Source organism: Phaethon lepturus, unplaced genomic scaffold (assembly GCF_000687285.1).
Source record: "Phaethon lepturus isolate BGI_N335 unplaced genomic scaffold, ASM68728v1 scaffold54925, whole genome shotgun sequence".
Taxonomy (NCBI): domain Eukaryota; kingdom Metazoa; phylum Chordata; class Aves; order Phaethontiformes; family Phaethontidae; genus Phaethon; species Phaethon lepturus.
This window is the reverse complement of record NW_010539512.1, coordinates 1-13,024: the sequence shown is the minus strand read 5'-3', so window position 1 is coordinate 13,024 and position 13,024 is coordinate 1. Positions and strand designations below refer to the sequence as shown.

Genomic DNA, 13,024 nt, shown 5'->3' with positions numbered 1-13,024 from the left:
CCCCCTTCATTTTTCCACCCTTGTTCCCACCAGCATAACCCTCTCGCAGGGAAAAAGTCATAGAATCTAACAGGTCTCCTGCTTGTGTTTTTGCTTAGCTGTTTCTAGTCTTGATCATGGCAAGTCTGGGCATCATAGAAGGGAAAAATGCTGACATCCAGCGGTGTTCCTGATGATAGCATTGCACAAGACTTTTGGGGCTGAAATGGTCTAGTGAAAATCCAGAAGTATTTGCTATTGCTGTATGTACATTCTTGGGGTAAATTTTTGTGCTAAATGCTCTTTAGGAGTTTTCACCCATGTCCTTTCCATCTTTTTTTCCTTTCCCCTCTTTAGGCAAGGAAGCAAGAAATGGAGCAGAAAGCAAAATAACTCCCAAACTCAAAGTAAGACATCCTTATAAAGCTGGGTTTTGGTCAAAACTGACAGAACATTTTGCAAAGCTGCATAATAGAAGGGACACTTCAACTCTGCTGAAGTGACACGTCCCTTTGTACAGCAGAGGTGTGAAGTTCCTCTATCTAACGTGTATCATGCAAGTGAACAGCTCCTGTCACTGCCTTTAAAATACCCTTCTTCCCCCACCCTTTTCTCTTCTGTCTGGTCTACATTTTTGAGCCTGAATTGAGTTCTCTCTGCATTGGGCACGAGGAGACATCTGCTTATTAACCTCATATAGCCATTAGTATGCTTTCAAGTATTACCTTTTTTATTTCAGTGAGCAGTGTTTCTCCCTGTTCCCCCAATGACTTGTTCCCTTTGCACATTCTGATGTTGAAATCACTGTCCTGGCAATTCTGGGAGTGTATCTGTAAATAGCAAACTTAATTATTGTGCAGGTGGCAGGAGCTGCATTGAATGTGGCAACGTGTGTTCAGATGGACAAAATTAACTTGTCGTGTTTATTTCCCAGCTAAAATGGAAATGCGGGAAAGAAGATGAGACAAGAGGGGGATACTCAAAAGAGGTTCTGCTGCGGATTCTACAAAAGGTCCTGTCTGACACTCTGTCCTACTGCTTGATCTTCCTCTGCTGTCAATGGTATAAGAAAGGACAGTAAATTCTGGGAAGCTACATGCAAACCAGAGCAGCTTCCTTTTTGCCCTTTTTGCCCTTTTTGCCCTTTTTGCCCTTTTTGCCCTTTTTGCCCTTTTTGCCCTTTTTGCCCTTTTTGCCCTTTTTGCCCTTTTTGCCCTTTTTGCGCTTTCTCACTCATGCCATTTTCAAAGATCATCAGCGTGATCCGTTAGCTGTAACTGTTCCCCAGCTAGCACCTTTCTCTCATTCCCAACAGGGACTGCTGTGGAAATAGAGCAACTGCAAACTCCTCCCACTGAATGGTTCATGCCCTGTATAAAAGTTAGTCTGGCTGTGCACTTTTGCCTTCACTTAAAGCACAGTGCATTAGCTGCTGCGGGAAGTTCAGAGACGGGAATAGACAAGCCTTTGATCTGATTATCCCAGCATGTGGTCTTTTCTTTTCCCTTCATGCAAGTATCTCCTGTAGCTCTGACGCTGAGCTGAGCAGCCCTCTTGCACTGGGGCTTGCTGGAAGCAAAGCGTGTAGCTCCATGCCTCCCCGGAATTATTTCCTGGAGGGACAGAAATTATGATAGGTTGGGATCAGTGGAAGCATCATGCAAGACAGAAGGGGTGACGGCTCAAGCCTCATGTCTGTGAAAACACATGTTTTCTCTGCACGCATTCCACAGATGAACTTCACTTCTGGGTCTGTAATTAACTTTTCTTTCTTCCTTTGTCTTAACAGTATGGCGATGTGCTCAATTTATTGATCTCAAGTAGGAAGACTGGGAGTGCAGTTGTGGAATTCGCTACCGTTAAGGCCGCTGTAAGTCTGGTGGAGACCCCAGCTGTGTGTAATGGAGAGTGGGCAAGAAGTTGTATTGCAGAAGGGAAGGGTTAGCACACTGACGGCCTAGGGACGCTGCCTTGTCATTAAGGCAGTGGAGAAGGGTAATGAGAGTCTAAAGGCACAGATGCATGAAGGGAGTGGCAAAGCTGGAGGCGTAAACCCAGAGCAGATCATGCACATAAACAAGCAGGCTGTGCATGTGAAAGGCTGAGGAAAGAGACACTGCTTTAAAAAGCAGGCACCGAGCCATTTAATCACCTCTCACTGAAGGTGAATTACCCATTGTGGGGATGGGTTTAATGAGTTTTAGGGGTTATATCAGGCATTTGCAGTTTAAAAGGAACCAAAATGTCTTGACTCACTAGGAGTTACAATAATTCATGTAGCTGTAGAAACAGAAATCATCAAGTACCCTTAATTTTAGTAGCTCCCTCAACTTATACTGTACAAGAGTCTTTATTCCTTGTCTCCTGTTTTCCCTCATATATCCAAATAATGAAAAAAAAACCCCAGAATTGCCTGTGACCTGTTTATCAGAAATACTGGCAGTGATATGTTCTATCTATGCTTGATGCAGATATGAACCATAAACAGTGCTGCAAAATCTTCTTTTTTTGTACCCTACTTGGCCTTGATGCCAGGCTGAGATGGAGAAACTTTTATGATTGTTCATGACCTGTGAGGGAATGGGGTCTGAAATTCAGATGGTGACAGAATAATATTTTCATTGGTAGGAGATGGCTGTGAAGAATGAAGTTGGCCTGATAAATAATCCTCTAAAGATTTCCTGGCTGGAGGGCCAGCCCCGGAACAATCCCAGCACCGTCCTTTCTGACAGCACTGGTCAGCCGAGGACTTCACAGGTAAGGAGACATAGGCTGCTGTTATTTAAAGCTGTTTCTATAGCAACCTAAATTTAACTGTGCTTCGCATTTATGCTAAGATATGTTGATTCCCAGCAAAGCTGAGAAGAAGCTGTTAATGAAAGACCTGGCTTTCTGATGAGCCTTTTTGTGCTGAAGCAGTGGCTTTTTTAAAGCACCTTTTGCCTGAGTAGCAGCACAGTGAGAACACAAGCTATTTGGGTGACTTCACACAATCTCACTCTGTCTCTTCCAAGTGAAAAACAGGCATGTTCCTTGCTAAGCCCAAAGCCTCTACTGCCATTCTTCTGGAATTTTTTCTGATATACTTTGACTGTGGGAATCCTCTGGCTGATAACTGGTTGAAGTGGGTCTCCTAGAAGGTTTCTGTAGAGAGGCTTGCTTATTCACTGCATTTGCAAAAGGATGAAATTTCAGTGCTAGAAGGAGACCTATATTCTTAGAGTCTGCAGGAGGGCAGAGAAAGCAATATCAAATTAAACGTCTTTGTAGAGACCTTATTGTGTGCTTTGAGTCCTCTTTCAGTGTGGTTACTTTGAGTGCAAGGTGTTTGTTAACTCTTAGCCACTTCCTGTCTTACTTCATCAGATAATCCCTCTGAACCTGTTCTTCTTGAATAAAAAATGTATTCCAATCACAAAACACATGGAAGGTAATAAAATCTAGTGGTTAAAACATAGAGACCAATCTAAGGCCATGCTGCAGCAAATTGTTGGCTCTCTGTTACCCCTTGCTGCTGTTGGCCCTCGAGTGGGGGGGCCACATCTTCTGAAGCATATTACATTACACTTCGCTTTATAGCATATAATTTATTTTGTGCTCTACATGTCTTCTGATCTCGTTAGTAATTCCTTGGCTGGGAAGGTGTGAAGGCACCCCAGATCCTTTGCTGGTTATTTGAGTTCCAGTTCAAACTTCATGTGACACTTATTCCCGTCTCCTTCCCTGTGGTATAAAGATCAAAAAGATCTAATTGCTGAGAGGACGCCTGCCTCCTGCTGTACAGGTGCCCTTAGTCTGTGTGTCTGTTTCTTTATAAGCCTTGTGTGTGTTCACTACCTAAATATTTTAGTAGCTTATGAGATTGTTCAGTACATTCACTCTCCTGACTTTTTGTTAAGTACTTTATTTATAGTAGATGCATTTATACATCAGAATGCCTTGTTGTTATCCTCATTTTGTTTAGGGTCGTATGTTTTCACCTGGGATGCGTGTTCTTTGTCCGAACAGCCTGTCCTGAGCAGCATAGTTTCCCAGAAATCTCAAACAAAGGCATTACAGCATCGTAGCCCAGGAGCCAGGCAGATCTCCATGCGCAGTGTAGAACCAGTGAGAGTCCTGCAGACACAGCAGATTCACAGAGGTGGCCCGAGTGTTAGAAGGCAAATTAGGGGGAAAAAAAGCAGAATCCAATCCAGTTTTATCTGAGTATCTCTCGCTAATAGAGAATGAGAACGGGCTCACTTGTACCTAAGGGTATGGTGCAATTGCAGTTGCTGGTGCAGCTTGGAGCTTGGTAGTGGATTCTTGCCTCTGTGGCTTCAAAAGCCCTGGCTTTTGACTGAGCTTATCTTGGCTAGTTTCCATGATGAAAGCTTGTTAGTGTGGAACTGCAGCGTCTGCCTGCTGTGAAGGATTAACTTGGTGGAGCAGCAAGGGAGAGCAGGCTAAAGCAGCAAATGGTGTTCATGCTGTGTGGAGGTGGTGAGTCATTTCTGTCCAGCACAGCTTCGTCAATCCCATATTAGCTCCCAAAATGGTGATGGGTTATGGCCAGTGACTTGCATCCTTTCCCAAGAATTGCACTGCTGATGCTTGTCTGTCCTCTCTACTGCTTTCATATGTAAGCAGCAGCAATTGCTTTGCTTACATTGCAGTCTTGCTGTCCAGGCTAAGATCTCCAAGCTGCTCTGGTTCCTGCTTTGCCGAGTTCCTACTCTAGACCTTCCCCAAATCCTGCTGCTGCTTCCACTAGGATGCTTCCAAAATCTGTAAGGTGGTAGTAGCTTCTCTTGGCTGTACTGCTTCCAGTTGAGTTATTCTTTGTCCTCAGCTCTTCACCTCTAGACTATGCAAAATGAGCTCTTTCAGGTATCTGCCTCACTGCCTCAACCTACTCCCTGCCTCATCCCTTCATACCCAGTCTGGCTTCCCAGCCATTGGGGTCCACGTTCTTGCTTTCAAGCTGCATTAATCTCATTCTCATTTAAGCTGCCCTCACTTCCTATTTGCTGCTCTCTCTGGCTTGCTCCTATTTTTGTCCGAATCCACCCCCGTGTTTGCTCCCTCTCTGTGCAAATGCAGCTTCTTCGCTGCTCTGCTTCAGAAAGCAGCCGAAGACCTGCAGTGTTCTCATGGCAACACAGTCGCCACTCATCGGCTTCGGAGCTGTGTCTGCTCCCTGCCTGGGGTAGTCAGCCAGGAGCTCTGCACCAAAGTCTTCAGATAAAGGACAGCCACACATTAACTAGACAAGAGGGGCTTTGGAAGAGTTTCCAGGTGAAAGCAGGGCTGACTGTTGAGTCAGCCCTGCTGTGAGGAGGCAGTAAGCTGCAAGATGCTTGCCTCCACAGTCTTCGTTGGCTTGTATTCTACAGCAGTGGGTGCGTGTTGTCCAGCAGTTCCTGGAGAGCTGCTGGAGCCAAACCGGTGAGTTACGCTTGAATTACAAAAGCTGTGGATTGGCCAGTGTTACTCCAGGCTATTTGAGAGCAATGACTATTTGATTGCTGCAGCTCTGAATGGTTCAAAGCACGCAACAGCCGTACGGTGCTGTGAAGAGCGTATTTTGCTACAAGAGCATGAAGCACTCGCTTCTGGGAAGGTCTTCCTTGCACGTGTAGTGGGATCTCCCTGCCAGTGCTCCTCACTCATTTTGGGCCATCCATTCTGCTGTATTAAAGTGCTGAGAAAAGCCTTCTGTCTGGCACTCTTGCATCTTTTCTAAGCTCCTTTGAGGTTTCACAGAGTTTGTTTCATATTATCTGCATATTATCTGACTTCACAGCCTGATGTAGCTCTAGTAGGTTAAGAGCCATTTGTGCCTTCTCTGAAATGTCGCTGTGCACTTTGCTGTAGCCGCCTTCCAAAGCTTATGGCTATCTGGATGCATGGAGGTTTTATTTATTAATTTTTTTTAGTATCTAATCTAGGTATGAAAACTGTAAGAATTGGTGACCTGGTAGTTTCTGCAGCGTTCTTTTAACAGTTTGCCCTGATACTGCCTAAGATATTCTTAGCCTGGCAGAGCCTTTCCCACTGTCCAGCTCATGGGGTGAAGAACTGTTCATTTCAACATTGGGTCTTGACCTGAGCTGTATGCACTCCCCTCAGGGGAAGATAAAGTACCAGCAGCTCTAGCCTTCTCCCAGCCCAGAAGAACAGAGCCATACTCTTTCACCACCCTCATAAAAACCTGAAGCGCCAGAGAGGATAGATCTTGGTCACTACAGATAAGAGACCTATGCTCTTGGTGCCTGGGCTTTTTCTGGCTTGCTACCAATGAAATGAGGCAACAAGACACTTCCAGTCACAGATACATTTATTCTTCCATATCTGTACAGCTGATAGGTCAGTGCATGCTTCAAGCAGCAGTATCTAGAGAAATTTCTTCTCCTGCTAGTAGGATGAATAAACTGCTGTTGCTGTGTTACGAGCCTACATGAATGCTTACCTGTTTCCAGGCTGGGAGTGCCAACTGCACTTGAGTTAGGGGAGAAGAAACCCACAAGAAAAAAAAAAGGAACAGCTTTGATTTTTCACATCCAAACATGGTAGGAGAAGAAACACCAGTTTCTGTCTCTTGCCCCTTGCCATAGCTATGGCTTTGAGATGCAATGCTGTTGTCTCCTTGTAAGCTGCCTGCTTATCCACAAATTATGTATGCCATGTCCCTTTCTGTCCATGCTCTGCGGTGTCACATCCACATCCCCAAAATAACAAGTTTGTTGCCAAACAATGCCATTCTTCCATGAGGAGGAGATGCGCAGTCAAGAGTGGAAAATTCCCCATGTGGAGAATGGAAACTTGCCCACGAGGTTCCAGCAGACAGTGCTCTCATCTGAGCACAGAGCCTGTGAGCTCTGCACCGAAGGACTTCTTGGTAAGGGCAAGGACAGTCTGTGGTTCGTAAGGCAAGAACAACAAAACAGGCCACACACAACAGGAATGCTGCAGCATCCTTCCTCCTGCTAGGATTAGAGAAACTGGCAGCAGCAGTAAGTAAATACGATATGTTAAATGATAAATACCTTCAAATGGCGTAATCTCTTGGATTCTGTTTCCTGAGGGTCTGCAGAACATCCTCGAGAAGCGATAGCCCCAAATCCACTTTGAAGGACAGGAAGGGATCAGACAGGTCAGAAGGAGCGGTGCCATTCTGGGAACCTGTCGCCGAGGTCCCGCAGTCTGTAGCCTGGTCCTTGTGGAACTGAGTTTGAGTGGCTTTGTGGTATTGATGAGTAGCACCAGAAAAGGAGATGTCGGAGTGAGAATCTGTGTGATCAATGATGTTAGGGCAGCTAGAACTGTCCAGGTAGAGCCGTGGAGGCTTGGGAGGTGCTTGTGCCTTGGCCAGGTTTTGCTCACTCTGACATGACAGGTAATCAGACTTGTCCTTCAGATCCCTCAAGCATTCCCTCTTCTGGCACTGCCCATCACTGTCCAGAGTGTGGCTGTTCTGATTCAAGATGATGACTTGGTTGCCCAGCTTTTTGTGTCTCCTGAGTGAGAAACGTCTGAAGAACGTTGTGGACTTAATGGACCCTCTCCGCCAAGTATCCATGCTGATGAAAGGCAACGAGAAGAAGGAAACTGCTGACTCTTCACAGTCAGGTGTTGGACTGAAGTCGCAGGATCAGCAGCAAGCCACACAACAGGAACAACCTCTTCCTTCCCTGTTCCCGTAGCTGGAAGGAAAAAAAAGAGAGGCTGGTATTGCAGGAAATGCAAACTTCACACTATGTCCCTGTGTTAAGGAGCAATTGGCCTGTCTGAGATACCAAGGAGTCTCCTTCTTCAGTGGAGAAGGAATGGCGATATCTGAGCTTATTAAATTTGTGCTGCAGAAACAAGCTGCTGAAGAGTAGCAAAGGCACACAGTCACCATGAGAACAGATTTAATCTAGCATCTAGAACAGAAGGGCACTTTGGTACCATGGTAACCAGCCACCTTCATGGTGGAGGGCACAGTATAAAAATCTCGGTGGGTGGTTAGGAAGGGAGATGGTGACTCAGTCACACTGAAGGAAACCAAAGAAATAGTCGAATGGAAATGTAAAAAGCAACAGAACGCGGACGTAAAAGACAAGCGTTAGGAAAATTGAATGCAAAATAGACTTACGCTGTGTCGGAGCAGCACCTGAGTCTAACAGGCGGCGAGGAGAAACTGCGGAGGGACTCGGAGAACTCTGACCGCCACGTTCACCAGTATGCTGGGAGGTTGGAAGAAGCAAGTCCAGAGATGATTCAGCCAGGTTGGACCCAGAACGCTAAAAATCCACAATGCCGCCTTCCCTGCATGTGCCTCCTGTCACTGCTTCCCAGACTGCAGTTCCTTGTGCGTATGTATTTGTTTTGAGCCAAGCCCTTGCTGAGTCAGCCACGTCAGAAACTGGGTTTTACACTATTGGTAATTGCCAGGATTGCAGGAAGTAGGTGTGTAGAGTGGCAAAGCATCAGCCCACACTCTGCCTGAGGAGAAAGCAAGCTCCCTTAGAGGCACCCAGATTGCTTGAGAACCGTCAGCGGCAATATCGACTTGTAGCCCATCTTGAATCAGACTGTTTTTTCTCTTGGTGCTCTCCCTTCTGCCACTTCTGATGGCTTGTTCTATCAGCAGCGCTCCCAAACAAGGCCGGAAATAATCTCTTGTCTGTTTTAAATTTAAATCCAGAGTGTGAGGTAGTGATTCAGGTTGTATGGGTGATTCATCTGCATGAGTCTCATGTAGGCTGTTTCATTCAGCCAAGCAAATGACAGTAAGCACCTGTGGTTAGTGGACAGGCTCTTTGAAGAAGCCTAGTTCTGCCACTGAAGGCTGATACAATCTGGTGCTTTCTCAGACACTGAAAACCTGGGCTGTGCAGTACTGAAAGGTTATTTCATTCATGCAGCTCCTAAGACACCAATTATGGCATATTAGCCTCTTAATTTCCTGGTCTAAGTTTCTCAGCTATTGTGGGCTTCTATTTTGTCCTCGCAACTAGACACTCTGCAGCTGGAGGAACCACTTAGCTGGCACATGATAACAAATTTGCATTTGCCCCGTTTTCATGCAGAATCTTATTTAGCTATTCTATTGCCTTTTCATCCCTTTTATTTTCTATTTAAGTTGTCCTTAAATCACCACTAAATCTAATTCTTAGAAAAATGAACGTGAGATTTTTTTTTTTTCCCTTCACCTTCTGTCAAGATGCTTTTATTTCTACCTGAACTGTCAAGCAAATGAGATGGATGTTTCCAAGCATTGCAGTGCTTTAAATACATCTGAAATGGTATGGCCACCTACTAATGTTAAATGGCTTTTGAAAGTAGAGTGCCAAAACCACCACTTTGCGATAGCAGCTGTCATCTGCTGCCTACGTTTATTAGGTAGAGTCTGCAGTCACCACTTAGCTGACGTGACAGTTGCTACCACACACAGCAGAAAGGCTCCAAGAGCTTTTGAGAACTAAAACACTCTTGTGTCAGGTTTGGGAACATACCCGCTGGCTTGCTTTCTGCAGCCGCTTCCATGACTAAACCACAGAAAGGTTTTATTTTATTTTTTTTATGGCATTAGCCTTTGTAATGGATGAAGTGTATGCTGGACTCTGTGCACCAGCGTTGTACTTGCAGAGCAAGCTCGGCACCCAGAATAACCAGCCACAGCGAGGCAAGCCGTGCTTCCCCATCCAGCCTTGCTGTGAGTAGGGAGTAGCTCCAGCAGCAAGAGGGTAATTCCGGCTCCCTGTCTGTCCTGTTCTTTGCCTCGCCGCTGACACTCCTGAGGGTCAGTAACGCTGTTAGGAAGCAGGCTACGTTCTGCAGGCCAGGAAGCTTTCGCACCTTACCCCATTTCCCTGGGGCCATACTGCTACGGACTGCCTTCCTGACCCGAACGTGCCTGTTGTGAGCGTGCTTTATGGAGAGGGGGACTGGGGAGTGTGCAGTCCTTGACAAGTTGCATTTGTTTTCTGTTCTTAGGCATCAGTGGTATCAGAACGGGATTACGAGAGCCTGGTGATGATGCGGATGCGCCAAGCAGCAGAGAGGCAGCAGCTTATTGAACAGCTCAAGCGGGAAGATGAGGAAGAGTCTCACACCTAGCATGAGAGTATGGATTCTCCCCACCCCATCATTTTCCATTTCCAAAGTTGTTTCTTAAATTAAGTCAATAAACCTCCTTTGTTTTTTTTTTTTTAAACTGTTGTAGAAATAGAAACTCTCAGTGACTGCAGCCTTTATCCCTTTCCAGAGTGGGGTGGGGGGAAAAAGGCTGCCTCAGCTTTAGAGTGAGTGTGTTAACCTGTTGGTCTGTGTACTCAGAGCAGCTGCCCAGTCACAGAGGATAGGGTGTGAGAGGTGCTATTGGAACACCAAGCCTTGGAGCTTCTTTTAATTCCTGAAAGCTTGTGCAGGAGCTGTGGATCCAGAAGGCTTTGGCAACAACTGTTTAAAACAACCCACAGGAAGACATTGGTCTCTTTAGAGAAATGTTTTATTGGTGTTACCCCTACAGCAGGATTGATACACAGTCCCAAACAATCCAGCAATCCAGCAGTGCAGCTGCTGCTGTTGAGATTACAGAGCCTGTGCCTGAAATGTTCACAAGACCTTCCTAAGACTATTTCAGGAACGATGTGTTATGCTTGAATGGCACTCCTGGGGCTGAAAGTCTGACGCTGCTGCTGACCACAATCCCATTTGGGAAGAGAAACTGGCCTTGCTGCCGAGTGAAGGCGTTCTGAAAGAGCACTGTGTAAGTTTAGCAGCTCCCACTTACGTTTCAGGGATGAGACAGGATGCCATCCATGCTTGGCCTCCCCTCCCTGCCCCCCATGCCCTGGGAGAAAGCATGCCCTGAGCTCTTGCGGCTCAGCGCGGACCTCTCTGGGCAGCCCTGAGGAACAGGCGGACAGGTCTGTTATTTGAGCTCCTCCAATGCGTTCTAAATACGAGATGATTAAAATGTAAAAAGATGGTATTTGCCAGACTGCCCTTCGGCTGAATGTGGAGGGAGAGCCATCTGTTCTGCGTGCGAGATTTTGTCTGGACTGGGCATACCTTCCTCCCCCCGGTCTTGTGAAGCGGCAGGGATGGCAAGTTTCCTTTGGGTCAGCTTTTTGCCTTTACACCACTCCTCCCCCCGTGCCCGAGTGCCTGGAGTCTGGGACAGAAAGGAACTAAGGGGCAAAGTTTGCTGTCAGTCCTGTGTGAGATGGGCCTCAGCAGGATCTTGTCCAGATGGAAGGCAGAAGTCTTCCTCGCTATTCCTTGTGGAGGCACCACACCAGTGTCTGGCCCACGCCTGTCATGCTCACCACCCGGTAACCACAGCTCTCCAGCTTGTTCAAGACTATCCGCGGTGCGTCGTTCACGTAGTACTCCCAGCTGCAAGCAGGAAACAGGAGAAGAAATAAAATGAGGTGGAGGAGAAAGAGACAAGAATTTCCTTGTGGAATTGACTCTGCCCCGCTACTAAACCGCTGTAGGACACTGCAGTGATCACCTCTGGCATACTGACTGTTTGGTTAACCAGCTGGGGAAGGCCAAAACCCACAGCTACCAAACCAAGGAGAAAGCCTGTCCAAAATGGAGGGTCATGTTAAACTGGAATGTGGCTCAGGGACCAGTTGTCCAAAGCCACGTGCTGCTCGGTTAACTGGGCTGGAACTGGAGCAGAGAGGGTTCCCACGTACTCACAGCTGGGAATTCATGGAAAAAGAGAATGATTCTACAAAGCAGGGAAGAATGATTCAGGTGTTTCTAAGGAATGTAAACCCCATGTTTTGTCTATGTCAGAGCATGTCTGTAAATGGGGTGGTTTTGAGAGGGTGTGCTTGAAATTTGGGGATTGGAAAAAAACACTGCCTTCAGCCAAGTATTAAGCCTTTGACAAACCAGAAGTCATCAGTCCTCAAGAGAGCTGCCAAGTAAGGAGGAGCGCAGGCTCTGCTCTGCCCTGGCAGGTCAGGGCAGTTCCATGGGCGTCGAGGAGCTGACACCGGCGATCTCTGTCCGCTCTTCTGCGGTTTCTGCTGGCCATGCATGTTTGGGGCAGAAGCTGTCCTTCCCTCCTCTGCCTGATCCCTGAGGCTGCTTCTCCGCAGAAGACTCGCGGGCTGTGGGACTGCTCCCGCCATAAAGAATAGAGACTGTGATTGTGGGGTGGAAGAATAGCACAGTAGAGGCACAAAAGGGGCTGAATTTACGTGGGGAAGTAGCAGAGCTGACATGGCAAGTATAACCTTCAGCGCTGGATTTGGCAGCCTTTCTGTTCCTTTAACGCAGTCTTTTTGGATGCAGTATTTGTTCAAGCAGATGGGATAAACATAATAGTTTAGCTCTTAGATGACTCACTGTGCCAGATAAGCTGATAATGATGGGCTGCAGGATCATTGGTGTTCTTGTTTGGGCACCTTAGCAAAGACTCTCCTGATTTTCGTACCAAAAGTAAAAAAAAAAAAAAAAAAAAAGACCCAAAACCATATCCAAAGTTTCTTTTGCTAAGATTGCAAAACATTAATGGAGTGGTGAGTGCTTTTAAAGCGTGAAATACCACCAAGATGTGAAAGCTTTTTTTTCAGTTTCTCAAGACAGACTATACTTTGCTGTAATTATAGATGTGGTGTAAAGATAATATGTGTTATTATAAGTGTCTTTGAACTTAATGCTTTCTCTAAGAGGCTTGCCACATACCCATCAGCTTCACATGTTGGAGTTGGTAAATATTATTCCCATTATGCAGAGGAAGGAGCGGAGGCCGGGATTGTTTACTATTTGTAGGAACCTAAAAAACTGAGTGGCTGAGCTAAAAGCGGAAGGAAAGCCGAGTTGTCCAGGGCTTTAAACGCAACTCCATATTGAGTGAAACAAAAGATGGGACAGTGCCTGTCAAATACACCGCAGTCTCCGTGTGCCACCAGCCCGAATCGGGGCGAAGCGGTTGGGAACGTTTGCAAAGCCTCCCCTCCCAGCCGCACGCCGGCAGGGAACAGAAGAGTCACCCGGGAGCGGAGAAGGCTTCTGCCCTTGCGTGTCGCGAGCCCGGGGCCCCGGCCGCCCT

At 46.6% G+C, this 13,024-nt stretch overlaps 3 protein-coding genes across 3 annotated transcripts in view; 1 reads left to right on the top strand and 2 right to left on the bottom strand.

Annotated features, from left to right (window-relative positions):
* Positions 1-10,148, top strand: part of DNAJC17 (DnaJ (Hsp40) homolog, subfamily C, member 17) — a gene marked incomplete at its 5' end in the record, with an annotated part of 12,571 nt that extends 2,423 nt beyond the window's left edge. The window contains 5 exons of the mRNA XM_010287134.1: positions 337-386; positions 914-991; positions 1,769-1,849; positions 2,608-2,736; positions 9,943-10,148. Of these exons, the coding sequence (XP_010285436.1) occupies positions 337-386; positions 914-991; positions 1,769-1,849; positions 2,608-2,736; positions 9,943-10,065 (461 nt within the window). The remainder of the gene's footprint in view (positions 1-336; positions 387-913; positions 992-1,768; positions 1,850-2,607; positions 2,737-9,942) is intronic.
* Positions 7,010-7,540, bottom strand: LOC104620815 (chromosome unknown open reading frame, human C15orf62). Its single transcript, XM_010287132.1, has one exon. It carries the CDS (start codon positions 7,538-7,540, stop codon positions 7,010-7,012), a length of 531 nt encoding a protein of 176 aa, XP_010285434.1.
* Positions 10,149-11,225: 1,077 nt separating the features above from the next.
* Positions 11,226-11,349, bottom strand: GCHFR (GTP cyclohydrolase I feedback regulator; the record flags this gene model as incomplete). Its single annotated transcript, XM_010287133.1, has 1 exon — positions 11,226-11,349. A coding segment is annotated over one exon (124 nt), but the record flags the coding sequence as incomplete, so codon positions are not given.
* Positions 11,350-13,024: the final 1,675 nt, after the last annotated feature.